Raw genomic sequence first — 17610 nt, forward strand, 5'->3', positions numbered from 1 at the left:
AGGCATTGATTTGAAGAAAGGCATTGATGTTTATGGTTAGGTACACATTGGTGCAACAGTGTTTTTTTCACAAATGCGCTTGTTAAATAATTACCTGTTTGGCAAAGTAGGCTGTGATTAAATGATAAATTAACAGGCACCGCATCAATTATATGCAATGCAGGACAAGCTAGATAAACTAGTAATTTCAACCATGTGTAGTTAACTAGTGATTATGTGAAGACTGTTTTATAAGATAAGTTTAATCATAACTAGCAACTTACCATGGCTCCTTCCGGCACTCATGTAACAGGTAGTCAGCCTGCCATGCAGTCTCCTCGTGGAGTGCCATGTAATCGGCCATAATTGGTGTCCAGAAATGCTGATTACCAATTGTCATGAAAACCCGAAATCGGCCATTCCAATTATTCGGTCGACCTCTACTTGCTAGCTAATTTGTCCTATTTAGCTAGCTTGCGGTTGCTAGCTAATTTGTCCTGTGATATAAATATTGAGTTGTTAATTTACATGAAATGCACAAGGTCCTCTACGCCGCCAATTAATCCACACATAAAACGGTCAACCGAATCATTTCTAGTCATCTCTCTTCCTTCCAGGTTCTCTTCTCTTGACATTATGATTGGCAACTTTCAAAATTAGGTGCATTACCTGACCTTGTTTGTCTTTCAGTCACCCACGTGGGTATAACCAATGAGGAGAAGGCAAGTTAGTACCTGCTTCTATAAACCAATGAGGAGATGGGAGAGGCAGGACTTGCAGCACGATCTGCATTAGAAATACAACTGATTTCTATTTTAGCCCTTAGCAACTCTGACGCTCGCAATAATCGATTAACATACGATTTCCACATTTATTTTGCAACGCACGCGAGCGGTGTAGTCAGCCTGTAACGTTACTGTATTCCAAACATCGATTCTTACGCCTAAGTCATGATGATACTTTGTCAAGTCATTATTGTTGTAGGTAAATGTGAGAATTGTTAGCTAAACCCTGACTAATTCTTTGTTAAGTACAGCGAAATTTGACATTTGTTCCTACGTTCTGGAATGTTCAGCTGAAGTTGGAAACTTAAATTTAACAAGTGACAATTGGAACTGCACGACCAGTTACATTTTATAACAAAATGTCACGTTAGCTAGCTAAGTCGATAAAAACCTGCCACAATAGTATTGGTAAAGTTTAGATAAGTTCACATCACTGAAGTTGGTGACACAACATATTGGTACCTAACAGTAGCTAGCATAACACGCCACGTCAGGCGTTCACGCTAGCTAGATAGTATCGGTTCTCTTGCAACTTGGCACGGCAAATTCGTTAAAATATCAATAATATAAGCAGGCCAATTGTTATTTCCGTACTACTTAAATACACATATCCTTTCAAATTAGGACTTACCTCCGGAGACGTCTTTCAATTTCAGAAAATCTAGCGCATGTATTAACTCCATCTTTCTTTGAATAAACCCGCCAACTCCTCTACAGTCTCGCCCTTGATTTACGTCATCGTCGGTTATATTTACGCCAGAAATGTGGCGTCGAAATTGCGCAGAATCTGACGCCGACAGCTTTGGTTGACAAATATGTTTTTATAAACCGGGTGGTTGGGAGCCCTGAATGCTGATTGGCTGACAGCCGTGGTACGGATATAACAAAACAATATTTTTTTCTTCTCTAATTATGTTGGTAACCATTTCTTAATAGCAATAAGGCACCTCTGGGGTTAGTGGTATATTGGCAATATACCACAGCTAAGGGCTGTATACATGCACTCCGCATTGTGTCGTACGTAAGAACATCCATTAGCCGTGGTATATTGGCCATATACCACAGCCCCTAGGGCCTTATTGCTTATATATTGTTTCATTTTGCCACATCTAGAATATAATTATTTTTCTTGACGTAGGTGGTTACTTTCTTCTAGCTATAATGGATAAGAAATACATTCATTGAGCAAGGGGGTCAGGAAAATCACAAGAATTTAAATGAAAAATGAACACAAAATTGCAATATTTATCTGTGATCTGATATGGTGTCAGTGTGAAGTTGGCTATAGCTATCCAAAATGATTTGGCCATTTCTATCTGTAGAATATCTGCATTCAATGCACATTACACTGATCCCGAGCCTGCAGTTACACGCATGCGCATTTAACAAGGAAACGCTACAGTGGGCATTGCAATACTGCTGTAATTGGAAACATTCAACAATCGCTCCAATTAGTTTCGTATCATAGGACAGACAGCACAATCTAAATTCCGGAGGAAATCACTCGTAAGAAGCATTTGGAATACAGTAACGTAGGAGTTTTGTTGTACATGCAAAACCTACAAAGGCTTGTTGAAAAAGGCATAGGCTCCGAAACAAGGTCCAGTGATGAGTTTCTTTAGTTTTGGTCAAAGTGCAGAAATCGATATAGTTTTGAAAGACGCTGAGACAAGAAAGAAAGTTGAACATAAGACTGAGGATGGGAAAAAGGACAAATATTTTCTGTTATATGATGGTGAGACAGTATCTGGAAACGTCAACGTAACACTTAAGAATCCAGGGAAAAGACTCGAGCATCAAGGCATCAAAATGGAGTTTATTGGGCAGATTGGTAAGTCTGACACAGCAGGGTTGTCACTGCCAAAATAACTTAATAAGCTACACAGTTATCCATGGCGCAAAACATTAATTTTCTTCAATTAAGAAGTCTCTATTCGTGATGTTGTCATCCTAATGAATTGTCAAGCTGATTAAATTAACTATCTGTGTTGATTGATTGATCAATGTTGCAACTGTAGCTCGATGCCCCAAGTCATATGACATACATGTATGTGCTACGTGTGTTGCCCGTTGAGAGAGAAATATATGTTATCACCAGCTGGTCTTTAGTTTGCTTTGAGGATGTTACAATTGATATGCAACGTTTTAGTCGATGAGTGAACGTATTAAGCCATGCCATGCTCATTAGTCTATTCACTGCACGCTGCATGGGCACGGGTTAAAACGTAGTGCCCTGTGGTTGGCTGTGATATAAGTGATAAACAGAAGCACTATTGTGCCACAGAAACTCTCCTACAGTAGATTAGTTATCTGCCTGGTCAGAAGTTTAGAGATGTGTGAGAATCATGATACTAACTTCACCTGTCAGTTACACTTGAACATAAATGTGGCCTATAGCATAGGTCCTTTATAGTTACATTGTAATAAACGTTATTACACAGTTGTAAGATGCAGTAACCAGTTGTCATTTGTAGCATTACCTTTAATCTATTTACACTACATGTAATGCCTTTTAAAGGGATAGAAAGTAATCTGTAAACTCTTCTAGATTATTTTCCACCATTGAAAACTGGTGACTCTAACAACTATTTCTCTCTTGTCAGAGCTGTACTACGATAGGGGGAACCACCATGAGTTTGTATCTCTGGTTAAAGACTTGGCCAGACCGGGAGAGCTAACGCAGTCCCAGACCTTTGACTTTGAGTTTACACACGTGGAGAAACCATACGAGTCCTACACAGGCCAGAATGTCAAATTACGGTAAGCAAGTATCTGGCAACAATCCATGCATGAACCATTTGTACAACATTATAGGTCAAAATCAATTACCCTCACACACAATTTGAGTTCCATCACTAAATGCGATTTCACTGTTATTTCATTCGCCTAATAATAGTGCATTCTAGTTGTTGTCTTTGGTAATGGGGAATTGTCAATGGATTGTATGTGATTCTAGGCCATTTAGTTAAATGTAATCATTTTAAGCATTGTAAAGCTGATTGTCTGTGATAAAAATGCCTTTGTCCAAAAGAATGGACCTCTAGAGTGCCATTTAAAGAGTTCTGCAGTCAACAAAACAGAATTGTTGCCTTGGCAAAACAAGAAAATAGAAACAGAAATAATAGAATCTGAAAATAGAGATAGACTGGAGCCCAGTCTAGAGAATTGCCATTTCCGATGTGTATATATGTGTATATCTACAGTAGCTTAACTTCTTTACATATGTCAAATATGTTAACATGAGAGTATCATTTGTCTGTAGAGTGAAATGCAAATACAGTTATATCAAAGCACAGACTTCACCTGATTTCTACTGTGTCTCACCAACTATTTGTGGTTTTTATGGGTAGAATGTGACTCCTATTGGAGTCTTTCTGAATTGTTCTTTGTGCATCATGCATTTATACCCATTAAGTAGATGAGTTGATTTTCTGCCTCTTCTCTTTTATATTTCAGCTACTTTCTGAGGGCAACAGTAAGCCGGAGACTGAATGACATCAGTAAAGAGATGGACATTGTCGTGCACACGCTCAGCACATACCCAGAACTCAACTCGTCGATCAAGATGGAAGTGGGAATCGAAGACTGTCTACACATCGAGTTTGAGTACAACAAGTCCAAGTATGGCTCTGTTACCATGGTTTATCATATTTGGAAAAAGAATCATGTTTTTGAATGATGAGATGGCAGAGCATTAGTGAAGTCAAACTTAAGTCTCCCTGGTTCAACTTCCCTAAACTCCTATGCTAATAGCATGTTTATATTTGTATTTATTATGGATCCCCATTAGCTGCTACCAAGGCAGCAGCTACTCTTCCTGGGGTCCAGCAAAATGAAGGCAGTTATACAATTTTACAAACATTACTATACATTCACAGATTTCACAACACACTGCGTGCCCTCAGGCCCCTACTCCACCACTACCACATATCTACAATACAAAATCCCAGTGTACGTGTGTGTATAGTGCGTATGTTAACGTGTGTGTGTATGCATGTGTCTGTGCCTATGTTTGTGTTGCTTCACATTCCCGGCTGTTCCATAAGGTGTATTTTCATCTGTTTTGTATATCTAATTTTACTGCTTGCATCAGTTACTTGATGTGGAATAGAGTTCCATGTAGTCATGGTTCTATGTAGTACTGTGTGCCTCCCATAGTCTGTTCTGGACTTGGGGACTGTGAAGAGACCTCTTGTGGCATGTCTTGTGGGGTATGCTTGGGTGTTCGAGCTGTGCGCAAGTAGTTCAAACAGACAGCTCGGTGCATTCAACATAAATATTTTTTGGGGCTCGCAAGTGGTCTAAGGCACTGCATCTCAGTGCAAGAAGCGTCACTACAGTCCCTGGTTCGAATCCAGGCTGTATCACATCCGGTCGTGATTGGGAGTCCCATAGGGCGGTGCACAATTGTCCCAGCGTCGTCCTGGTTTGGCCGGGTAGGCTGTCATTGTAAATAAGAATTTGTTCTTAACTGACTTGCCTACTTAAATAAAGGTTAAATAAAATATATATAAAAATATATATATTTATGTTAGCTCTCTGTGTACATCCAAGGGCCATCCGTGCTTCCCTGTTCTGAGCCAATTTCAATTTTCCTGAGTCCCTTTTTGTGGCACAAAATTATGGCCTGTAGGATCTGCCTTGTTGATAGTGCTATAGTGCTGTATCGTATGATTTTTGAGGAAAAAACATCTGAATGTAATAGGACATTTGAAGTAGCTTTTGTCGCAAATTAAACACTGATCAGTTTGAGGCGAGTGAAACATTGTCAATTACTTGTTATGACAACTTCTGTCATTACTGTTTATTAGCATTGGATGGAAGTGGATAGTTAATCAAAACCAAAGTGTGGATTTCGGTCTCTCCTTGTCCATAGACTGCTTTCAAGGTAAGGAAACCATAACCTAAATATGCCATTTAAACAGTCCCTTTAACTGTGAACTGTCCCTTTAATGCAGATACCACCTAAAAGATGTAATCGTGGGAAAGATTTACTTCCTCTTGGTACGGCTCAAGATCAGACACATGGAGATTGACATCATCAAGCGAGAAACGACAGGCACGGGCCCAAATGTGTACCATGAGAATGACACCATAGCCAAGTATGAGATTATGGACGGCGCACCAGTGAGAGGTAAGTGGCACCGACAACCAATGGAGGTTGGTGGAAGGAGAAACCAGAGGAAGGGCTCATTCTAATGGCTGGAATGGAACTGTATGTTTGATAGTTTTCCGTTGACTTTATTCCAGCCATTACAATGAGCACATCCTGCAGATTCTCCTTTTACCAGCCTCCATGCTGGATTTACACAAACGATGGGCATGGGACTTGGTTGAAAACGTCTGACAAAAAACATATATTTTACAGTGAACTATCACTTTAATAGTATGGCTTTTGTCTTTCAGGCGAGTCCATCCCTATCCGACTATTTCTGGCTGGCTATGAGATGACTCCTACAATGAGGGACATCAACAAGAAGTACTCTGTGCGGTACTACCTCAACCTAGTACTCATAGACGAGGAGGAGAGGCGTTACTTCAAACAGCAGGTGCATGCAGATACACAGTAGAGACAGTAGAAACAGTAAACACACAATAGAGATAGAATTGCAGGCAGGTAGCTGCTGTTGTTCTATTTGATCTGATTGGTGACTGATTTGTGGTTCATGTCAAGGGTCAAGGTCAGCACATTGTTCATTTCAACTCTGTGTATGGGTGCTGTGTAACAGTAGGCTGTAACAAAACATGTATTTGTATTGGGATGTAGAGAGGAACCAGGCTATGAGGGGTGGCCAGTCCTCTTCTGGCTGTGCCGGGTGGAGATTATAACAACATGGCTAAGATGTTCAAATGTTCATAAATGACCAGCATGGTCAAATAATAGTAATCACAGTGAACAGGTCAGGGTTCCATAGCCACAGGCAGAACAGTTGAAACTGGAGCAGCAGCACAGCCAGGTGGACTGGGGACAACTAGGAGTCATCAGGCCAGGTAGTCCTGAGGCATGGTCCTAGGGCTCCGGTCCTCTGAGAGAGAGAGAGAGAGAGAGAGAGAGAGAAAGAAAGAGAGCATTAGAGAGAGCATCCTAAAATTCACACAGGACACCAGATAAGACAGGAGAAATTCTCCAGATATAACAGACTGACCCTAGCCCCCCGACACAAATTACTGCAGCATAAATACTGGAGGCTGAGACAGGAGGGGTCAGGAGACACTGTGGCCCCATCCGATGATACCCCCGGACAGGGCCAAACAGGAGGATATAACCCCACCCACTTTGCCAAAGCACAGCCCCCACACCACTAGAGGGATATCTTCAACCACCAACTTACCACCCTGAGACAAGGTCGAGTATAGTAGGCTGTGTGTTGGTGAGTGCAGTAGTTAAACTGGGATGTGTTCATTATCACAACGGGAAATAAAAATGGATGTTCTTATTGGACAAGTCCAGGTAGTCTCTCCCTGTTTCATTCTGTTTTATTGCCTTGTTCTAGGAGATCACTCTGTGGAGGAAGGGGGACATAGTGAAAAAGAGCATGTCCCACCAAGCGGCCATCGCCTCACAACGCTTCGAGGGCTCATCCAGTGCAGAGAAAGCCCTTGCTCAGGCCCAGGCTAAGGAACAGGAACAGTAAAACTCCAGAATAGCCTACACTCCATCGCTTTGTACAGGTGTGTGTGTCTGTGTGCATGTACAGAGTGTGTGCGTGTGCGATGTAGTGTACATGTCTGTGAATCTATGAATGTGAAAAAGAATGCATTTGTTTTTTCACTGCATCTATGAATGTGTGTGTGTTTGTCAGAGCATCTTTGAATGAGAGCATGTGTGTGTTGATGTTCAATATGTGAACATCAGCCATTTTAGGCATATATTTCTACCCTCGCCCATTTCAACATCGCCATCTCACCACAAACACTGATGGCACTTTCTACAACAACTGCAGTTGAAAAGGGATGACAAATTTAATGTTTAAAGAAATAAGGCATCCTCATGGTATATTTAATTTACTTTTAGCCAGGTTTTTCTGCCGTATTGATTAGCATAATATGCTTTTTTATTTTCTTTGAAATAGTGATTTCTTAACTCGAAACAATGGTGAAAACAGCTTCTGTTGACATAGCTTCCTTTAGGCATCTCTTAATGAATACTTGTCTTTGGCAGTTGGACTCAATGGACATGCAAGACCTCTTAAGTCCTGTTTACACCTTGCATTAACATGTGGTCGTCATCCGATCAAGATTATCAAATCACTATCTGATCAAGGTCTGTTCCGTCAACATAAAAATGTGTCTCATCCGTCCACTGTATGTGGACACTGGACACATGTTAGCGCCAGGTATAAACGTGGCTTTAGAATCAGAGAATATGCTAAATGTTTTTTTATCATGCGAAATGTCATGCAAATAGGGAATATTTTGGGGAAATTACATTTCAATTGTCAGACATCAACTATCAGCATTGCATTCCATTCCATCATAAAAAAAAAACATTCCATTTCAAGCTTTGTGTCATTATCAGTAGATGTAAACAGCAATGTTTTATTTTTTAACAATCTTTTTTTATGTATTTGATCTTTTAGTAGCATTATACATGTTCTGGGTTCATCTATCTGTTAGAAATGTAAGCCAGGTGGCTTATGTCCATTAACATTGGCCAAGTTCGTTTTGCATGGCCCAAGTGTGGTGACACTGATAGTTTTTTGGAACTAATGGCTTTCACGGTTGTGGCTTGATGGAGAATTAATGTAGCAGGTTAGGAGAATTAACATGGCAGGTAAGAAGAATTAACGTAGCAGGTTAAGAGAATTAAAGTAGCAGGTTAGGATAATTAATGTAGCATGTTAGGATAATTAGGTTAAGGTTAGGAAAAGGGTTAGGCTGAGATAAAATGTACTCCATCTTACCGTAGAAGCCATCAGTTCCGAGAAACCATCAGTATACCATGCCGGTTCTTCTCATTTTAGACCATTCCATTGCTCCTACTGAAATCTCCACCCACTCAAAACTAACTTACCCACTGCCACTGCTGCTAATAGGTGTGAAAGATTTTGGTGTAAACTTTCCAACCTATGAACCAGAAATAAGAAATTTAAACCATTCAATTTTATTTGCACTAGATCCAAATTATGTGAAATCAGTCTGTTTTCTGTCAGTAATTGGTTTGAAAAGTACCTAGAAGACATTGCCAGCATTGGATAACTTTCTGCCTAAGGTTTAATTGCTTAATGGCTCTAGTTAAATTCTAGAAACAACCTCACAGCTTGTTTTTCCTGTCATCTCCAACCATTTAACACCAGGCACATGACTTCCGGTGTGAATGCACTGAAGTCCTCGTAAATTGTGCCTTCACTGTAGGGCTCAGTGTAATTTTGATTGGAAATAATATGAAGAAACGGAGCATGTGTCAAAAGTAAATACATTTGTGTCAGAGCAAATAAATTTGCAAACATTTCTAAAAAACAGTTTTTGCTTTGTCATTATGCGGTATTGTGTATAGATTGATGAGAGGAAAAAACTATTTATTCAATTTTGGAGTAAGGCTTTAACGTAACAAAATCTGGAAAAGTGAAGGGATCTGAATACTTTCCGAAGGCACTGTATTATGGCCTTTAACTAAACTTTGGGCTAGATTAATTCAGATTGAACTAGCCGACTCCCACATAGCTGTTGTTTTGACGGTGTTGGGGGTGGAACTGGGTTAGAGCTGTAAAATCCACAAAAGGTTCCTGGCATTATACCTGTCGCGGATATTGTTATTGGCTGCATAGAGTCGCATTAGTATAAAGCCCATGCAGCCATGTTATGCTTTATTAATGCTAAACAAAGGTTCTTAAACGTATTAGAGAATGATGGATTTAATTCAAAATGACTCAAAAGAAAGGTACATAAATCAAACATAAATATCAACATAAAGATATCATACAAACCTTTAAAACTACAGTCTGCAAATAAAAATAAATACAAAAAATGTCCATCCTGCCACTTATTTGAACATACAGCTGAGGGATGGGAAAATATTACACCACATACACAGCGCTCCAGATGCAAGGACTGACCGGTTTGAAGCTATACAGTCATGGCCAAAAGTTGAGAATGACACAAATATTCATTTCCACAAAGTTTGCTGCTTCAGTGTCTTTAGATATTTTTGTCAGATGTTACTATGGAATACTGAAGTATAATTACAAGCATTTCATAAGTGTCAAAGGCTTTTATTGACAATTACATGAAGTTAATGCAAAGAGTCAACATTTGCAGTGTTGACCTTTCTTTTTCAAGACCTCTGCAATCCGCCCTGGCATGCTATCAATTAACTTCTTGGCCACATGCTGACTGATGGCAGCCCTTTCTTGCATAATCAATGCTTGGAGTTTGTCAGAATTTGTGGGGTTTTGTTTGTCTACCCACCTCTTGAGGATTGACCACAAGTTCTCAATGGGATTAAGGTCTGGGGAGTTTCCTGGCCATAGACCCAAAATAGATGTTTTGTTCCCCAAGCCACTTAGTTATCACTTTTGCCTTATGGCAAGGTGCTCCATCTTGCTGGAAAAGGCATTGTTCATCGCCAAACTGTTCCTGGATGATTGGGAGAAGTTGCTCTCGGAGGATGTGTATGTACCATTCTTTATCCATGGCTGTGTTCTTAGGCAAAATTGTGAGTGAGCCCACTCCCTTGGCTGAGAAGCAACCCCACACATGAATGATCTCAGGATGTTTTATTGTTGGCATGGCACAGGACTGATGGTAGCGCTCATCTTGTCTTCCCCGGACAAGCTTTTTTCCGGATGCCCCAAACAATCGGAATGGGGATTCATCAGAGAAAATTACTTTACCCCAGTCCTCAGCAGTCCAATCCCTGTAGCTTTTGCAGAATATCAGTCTGTCCCTGATGTTTTTCCTGGAGAGAAGTGGCTTCTTTGCTGCCCTTCTTGACACCAGGCCATCCTCCAAAAGTGTTTGCCTCACTGTGCGTGCAGATGCACTCACCTGCCTGCAGCCATTCCTGAGCAAACGCTGTACTGGTGTTGCCCTGATCTTACAGCTGAATCAACTTTAGGAAACGGTCCTGGAACTTGCTGGACTTTCTTGGGCGCCCTGAAGCCTTCTTCGCAACAATTGAACCGCTCTCCTTGAAGTTCTTGATGATCTGATAAATGGTTGATTTAGGTGCAATCTTACTGGCAGCAATATCCTTGCCTGTGAAGTCCTTTTTTGTGTAAAACAATGATTCTAAGCACCACCCTCCTTTTGAAGCTTCCAGTCTGTTATTTGAACTCAATCAGTATGACAGAGTGATCTCAAGCCTTGTCCTCGTCAACACTCACACCTGTGTTAACAAGAGAATCACTGACATGATGTCAGCTGGTCCCTTTGTGGCAGGGCTCAAATGCAGTGGAAATGTTTTTTGGGGATTCAGTTCATTTGTATGGCAAAGAGGGACTTTGCAATTCATTTGATCACTCTTCATAACATTTTGGAGTATATGCAAATTGCCATCATACAAACTGAGGCAGCAGACTTTGTGAAAATTCATATTTGTCATTCTCAAAACTTTTGGCCACGACTGTATATTGTTTGCAATGGTATTGTTCACAATCAATTGAGTAAAACAAGCTCATGATTTGTATTTAAAAAAAAATGTATGACTATATATATCCTTCATTTATGAGAGACAAATGGATGTCCCAATCCTACACTGTAGCCTTAAGTGTATTTACAGAAATGTATGTGTATTTTGACCTAACATAAATGTAATTCATCTTTCATAGCAAGCTATAAGGTACTATCCCAGTTGTGAAAGGGAATGTTAGTATTCAGACAAAGCTGTATATCAAGGCTCAGGAGAAGACCCAGATGCAGACAGTTTTGAAGTAGCAAAAGTTTATTAGAGAAACATGGGGGCAGGCAGAAACAGGGGGCAGGCTGTAGTTGAGCAGGTTGAGAGCTTCAAGTTCCTTAGCGTCCACATCAACAACAAACTAGAATGGTCCAAACACACCAAGACAGTCGTGAAGAGGGCACGACAAAGCCTATTCCCCCTCAGGAAACTAAAAAGATTTGGCATGGGTCCTGAGCTCCTCAAAAGGTTCATCAGCTGCACCATCGAGAGCATCCTGACTGGTTGCATCATTGCTCGGCCTCTGACCACAGAGGGTAGTGCATACGGCCCAGTACATCACTGTGCCTAAGCTGCCTGCCATCCAGGACCTCTACACCAGGCGGTGTTAGAGGAAGACCCAAAAAATTGTCAAAGACCCCAGCCACCCCAGTCATAGACTGTTCTCTATACTACCGCATGGCAAGCGGTAACAGAGTGCCAAGTCTAGGACAAAAAGGCTTCTCAACATTTTTACCCCCAAGCTATAAGACTCCTGAACAGGTAATCAAATGGCTACCCTGACTATTTGCATTGTGTGTGTCCCCCCCCCAACCCCTCTTTTTATGCTGCTGCTACTCTCTTTCTACCATATATGCATAGTCACTTTAACTATACATTCATGTACATACTACCTCAATTGGACCGAGCAACCAGTGCTCCCGCACATTGGCTAACCGGGCTATCTGCATTGTGTCCCGCCAACCGCCAACGCCTCTTTTACGCTACTGCTACTCTCTTGTCATCATATGCATAGTCACTTTAACCATATCTACATGTACATTCTGCCTAACTAACCAGTGTCTGTATGTAGCCTCGCTACTTTTATAGCCTCTCTACTGTATATAGTCTGTCTTTTTACTGTTGTTTTATTTCTTTACTTACCTATTGTTCACCTAATACCTTTTTTGCACTATTGGTTAGAGCCTGTAAGTAAGCAATTCACTGTATGCACGTGACAAATAAACTTTGATTTGATTTGGTTAATAATGGGGAAATGGGCGACACCTGGAGGGGGGTGGAGACAAGCACAAATACAGGTTAAACAGATCAGGGTGTGACACTGTAGGCTAAATGCTCATACAGGATACAAGTACACACTGTTAACTTTTAATTGTTGTATTTTGTGTTTTTGAAAATGGTTTTTAATCATATTTCTCTGATTAAAAGAGAGCCTGAAATTATATGTTTTTATTCAATGCCTGGCTTGAACCTCTCATGATGTGACACACAAACATGATCACTAGGGGGCAGGCTTGCATGTACTCCTGGTTAGACGTTTCAAAGTCTTTGAAGACCTTCTTCCCATCTCTCTGTGAGGGTCTGGGATAATATATTTTCAACCATTCAAACACTGAGGGTGCAAGTGGCTCCCTTTCATTTCCTTCATCTGTAATGGTGAAAGATGTTCAAATGAAATTCAAGTGAAATGAAATTCCTGAAATATTTCTACCTATCCTGTGACTCCAAAGGAGTGTAAAGTAAGAAAAGTAGACAAGAAAAGGAAGTCACTGTAGACTATTAAGATGCACCCTAAAGTGCATGCACAATGTTTCATTGTAATGTAAGTGAGCGTCTTTAGTCCTGGCAGAGGCTGGCTGCCAGATGAGATGAACAGTTTAGTAGATGCGGTCTAAGAGGTTGCTGATGGAAGAGCAGTCAGTCAGTGGCAGCTGTCTACAGAACCTCATCCATGCTAAGGTTATTGGTATTGATTGAGCAGAAGCTGCTGACCAATGTATTTTTTTCAGTTGAGGAATGAAGCCATCAGGAAAATGTGTGCTGTGTTCTTCAGTGTTGATTATTTTCAGGCAAATTCCACTTATGGGCCTGAAGAGCTAAAGCCTTTTCACACAGTATTAGGCTCCAGCCCAGAAACTTGAACTGCGGCCATATTAACAAATTGTTAACCGTGAAAACCAACAGTGGAGGTGTATGGTCTTCTCCGGATCCGATTGCACGTTGGGGTTCTCCTTATTCAATCAAAACTGGTATCCAGGTGTTGCTGATAATGTAGGAAAAAATCATTTGCTCTACTAGAAAAGAGAACCGTTTAAAGGCCCAAAGCTATTCCTATTTATTTAAACATGATTTCCTTTACATATTTGACCTTGCATTACCTATTGTAGTCACATTAAGGGTAATGTATCCTTGAGTTCTATGGTTTGTTTGATTTTACGTTATGCAGAAGGAGTGGCGATTTTAGCATGTAAATTCTTGGTGTGGCAAACAAAAGCCACTACACAACACAGCACTAAATAATACATGAATTGCACTATAATGGTGACAAACAGTGCCCACAAAAATAAAGCTGTCCCAACAACAGAGCTTTCTTTTCAGCACCAGGGAGTGAATCCTTACCACCGCTACACCTGGCTATTAGCAGAGCCTTGTGTGCTCACTTGAACAGAAGGTGGCACGGCAATCTTTCTTGTGGGCAAATTTTGTCATCAAAGTCTGCCATTCTTATGGTGCTTTCAAGACAACTGGGAACTCGTAAAAAAAAAAAAAAAAAGTTGAATCATGACGTCAGTGATCTTCAGGTCGGAGCTCTAGAAAGAGGCCAGAGTTCCCGACTTGGAATTCCGAGTTGGATGATTGTTCAAACGTATTTTCCCAGTCGGAGCTAGTTTTTTTCAGAGTTCCCAGTTGTCTTGAACTCACTGAAGTCTTGAGTTTTCCCAGTTCCGAGTTTCCAGTTGTTTTGAATGCGGCAGAAGTCATACTGGATTGACAGCATGGCAAATGTATTCAACCTTTTCTGGCCTATTGTGTTACATGTGAATGTTTATCCTTTTATCCTTTTAAGCTTAGAAAACCAGACTTGGACCACACAACCTCTCCAGTGAATACCAGGCTAGTGATTGCTTTGCAACGCTTGCAGTTAGGCACTGATTCCTTTCAAACCACTCATTGTTGAATTTGCGATTTCCAACTGGTTGTGTATTGTTTATGTCCAATGGCTGGTGACCACCGATATGTTTTATCTATAATTTCTCTTCATATGACAAGGTTTGAAAAGGATTTGCCAGTAGATTGTCCACTTGATTCATGATGATGACTGCTTGTCTAGCTTGCTAGCTAAGATTTCGAAAGTATGATGTTGACATGATCAGTCCAATCAAAGCTACGGTAGATATAACGTGATTTGACGTAATTTTATCTGTGGCCAATGCCATAGATTTACTTTTAATGTAAATCTATGGCAGCACCCCCAGGGGGCTTGAATTTTCGGTGACGCGGTGTCCCCATGAGTGACAGAACACCGATCACGCCAATCACGGCGCAACTACAGAACATTTCCAACCCCTACGCTCTGTATTTTCCACTGGCTGCCCCACCACAACTGAAAGCACTGAGCTAGGCTGAAACATCTGCCTTACTCAAGAAAGCAAAAAAGAGACCATGTTTGTATGCTGCTTTTTTTAAACATTATTTGCAAACTGATATGTGACATGTATTAATGCCAAAATAACATGCAAAACAGGCAACAACAATTACAAAAAAAACATTTAAGCTAAACAGGTGGGGCTCAAAACCTGCCCTGAATGACAGGTCGCCACTGTGCAGCTGTCACATTTGAGAGGAACTGTGAGGCGGGTGGGGGTTGAGGGATTGGCTTGTCCTCTCACAATTCTAACCACCTCTAGTGCAACCCAGCTAACACATTTGGTTCCTTGGAAGTTGTGGGAATGTACATGTTTGGTTTCTCATTGATTCTGGGAACGAAGCCATAAGTATCCTGACCGGTAAACAGAGCTTTTTAAACGTTCTGAGAATGGAAGTGAAAATGTCTGTTCTGTGAACGTACATTTTTTTAGGCTGCAGGGAAGTTCTGAGAACTTTCTGAAAGTTTGCCTGGAAGGTGTTATAATTGTTCTGAGAACAGAAATGATATATTAAGTTTTTTAATAACTTCCTTAAATCATTCACTGAATGTTTCAATAAGACTTTTAATAACACTGATAGCTTAGTTTGGGTTACAGTGCATTTGGAAAGTATTCAGACCCCTTGACTTTTTCCACATTTTGTTACATTACAGCCTTATTCTAAAATCTATTAAATATTTTTTCCCTCATCAATCTACACACAATAACTCATGATTACAAAGTCAAAACTTTTTTTTTAGAAATGTTTGCACATCTAAAATATCACATTTCCTTAAGTATTCAGACCCTTTACGCACCTTTGTAAGTGATTACAACCTTGAGTCTTGGGTATGACGCTACAAGCTTGGCACACCTGTATTTGTGGAGTTTCTCTCATTCTTCTCTGCATATCCTCTCAAGCTCTGTCAGTTTGGATGGGGAGTGTTGCTGCAAAGCTATTTTCAGGTCTCTCCAGAGATGTTCAATCAGGTTCAAGTTCTGACTGGGCCACTCAAGGACATTCAGAGACTTGTTCCGAAGCCACTCCTGCATTGTCTTGGCTGTGCTTAGGGTTGTTGTCCTGTTAGAAGGTGAACCTTCCCCAGTCTGAGGTCATGAGCACGCTGGAGCAGGTTTTCATCAAGGGTCTCTCTGTACTTTGCGCCGTTCATCTTTCCCTCTATCCTGACTAGTCTCCCAGTCCCTGCCGCTGAAAAACATCCCCATAGCATGATGCTGCTACCACCATGCTTCACCGTAGGGATGGTGCCATGTTTCCGCCAGACATGATGCTTGGTATTCATGCCAAAGAGTTCAATCTTGGTTTCATAAGACCAGATAATCTTGTTTCTCATGGTCTGAGATTATTTAGGTGCCTTTTGGCAAACTCCAAGCGGGCTGTCATGCCTTTTACTGAGGAGTGGCTTCCGTCTGGCCACGCTACCATAAAGGCATAATTGGTGGAGTGCTGCAGAGATGGTTGTCCTTCTGGGAGATTCTCCCATCTTCACAGAGGAACTCTGCAGTCATGTCAGAGTGACCATCAGGTTCCTGGTAACCTCCCTGATCAAGGCCCTTCTCCCCCAATTGCTCACTTTGGCCGGGCGGCCAGCTCCAGGAAGAGTCTTGGTGGTTCCAAACTTCTTCCAGTTAAGAAAGATGGAGGCCACTGAGTTATTGGGGACCTTCAATGCTGCAGAATTGTTTTGGTACCCTTCCCCAGATCTGTGCCTTGACACAATCCTGTCTCGGCGCTCTATGGACAATTCCGTCGACCTCATGGCTTGGTTTTTGCTCTGACATGCACTGTCAACTGTGGGACATTATATAGACAGGTGTGTGCCTTCCAATAAATTGAATTTACCACAGGTGGACTCCAATCAAGTTGTAGAAACATCTCAAGGATGAGCAATGGAAACAGGATGCACCTGAGCTCAATTTCGAGTCTCATAGCAAAGGGTCTGAATAGTTATATAAATAAGGTAATTCTGTTTTGTATTTGTAATACATTTGCAAAAAATTCAAAAAACCTGTTTTCGCTTTGTCATTATGGGGTGTTGTGTGTAGATTGATGAGGAAATATGTTCGGGGTTGTGTCAGAAATATTTTTGCTAATTTCACTATCACAATTATTGCCACACCTGCTGGCGCTGTGCTCCATGGCGAAATATGTGGTTGCTTCATGCTGTGTATTTATGGTCTTTTATGTATTGCCTTGGAATCAACTCCAATTCCAATGTTAGTCAGTTATAGTTTGTTAAATGGCTTACAGAAATTAAATAACAAAATGTAGAGCAATCTTCACAAAATACATAAACTTGAACCCATTTGCAGTCCACATTGTTCTAAGTAATTGCATGGCTAGTATTCACACTGATATAGGCGCTAAGCCTACTGTAAATTGCATTATGGCTGTGCATGGACACGCCAAACATTGTCAATAAGCAAGATTAAGTTCAATATTGATAAGGCCTAAAAAGAGAATGAATAATTCTAATAAAATTGTAAACAAAATAGGATATGTCACACTTACAGGCACCATTATTTCTTCCCGTGGGCATATAATATTTAAACAATGCAGAATATGGAGTTTTACGCACAT

The 17610-nt window shown here is 40.8% G+C and overlaps 2 protein-coding genes across 5 annotated transcripts in view; one reads left to right on the forward strand and one right to left on the reverse strand.

Moving 5' to 3' along the window:
• The window catches only part of ncapd3 (non-SMC condensin II complex, subunit D3), a 35780-nt gene extending 34222 nt beyond the window's left edge, over window positions 1-1558 (reverse strand). The window contains exon 1 of one of the 2 annotated variants that reach the window (XM_024393782.2): window positions 1396-1558. In XM_024393782.2, coding sequence (XP_024249550.2) covers window positions 1396-1447 — 52 coding nt within the window. In that variant the 5' untranslated portion in view covers window positions 1448-1558. Of the gene's footprint in view, window positions 1-263; window positions 353-1395 lie in introns of those variants that run through there. The other variant, XM_042309782.1, reaches the window with a different exon arrangement.
• Window positions 1559-1973: 415 nt separating this feature from the next.
• LOC112228451 (vacuolar protein sorting-associated protein 26B-like) lies at window positions 1974-8282 on the forward strand. Of its 3 annotated transcripts, XR_006080418.1 has the most exons (7): window positions 1974-2595; window positions 3368-3524; window positions 4221-4385; window positions 5723-5898; window positions 6171-6313; window positions 6939-7135; window positions 7259-7392. XR_006080418.1 is itself a non-coding variant. In XM_042309516.1 (6 exons), the coding sequence occupies exons 1-6, from the start codon at window positions 2373-2375 to the stop codon at window positions 7068-7070; spliced, it is 996 nt and encodes a 331-aa protein (XP_042165450.1). In that variant the 5' UTR covers window positions 1974-2372; the 3' UTR covers window positions 7071-7251. The 3 variants fall into 3 exon arrangements, 2 of the variants coding, with proteins under 2 accessions (XP_042165450.1, XP_024249549.1); XM_042309516.1 differs by lacking the exon at window positions 7259-7392 and having other exon boundaries at window positions 6939-7251; XM_024393781.2 differs by lacking the exon at window positions 6939-7135 and having other exon boundaries at window positions 2090-2595; window positions 7259-8282.
• Window positions 8283-17610: the final 9328 nt, after the last annotated feature.

Source organism: Oncorhynchus tshawytscha, linkage group LG30, assembly GCF_018296145.1.
Source record: "Oncorhynchus tshawytscha isolate Ot180627B linkage group LG30, Otsh_v2.0, whole genome shotgun sequence".
NCBI lineage: Eukaryota > Metazoa > Chordata > Actinopteri > Salmoniformes > Salmonidae > Oncorhynchus > Oncorhynchus tshawytscha.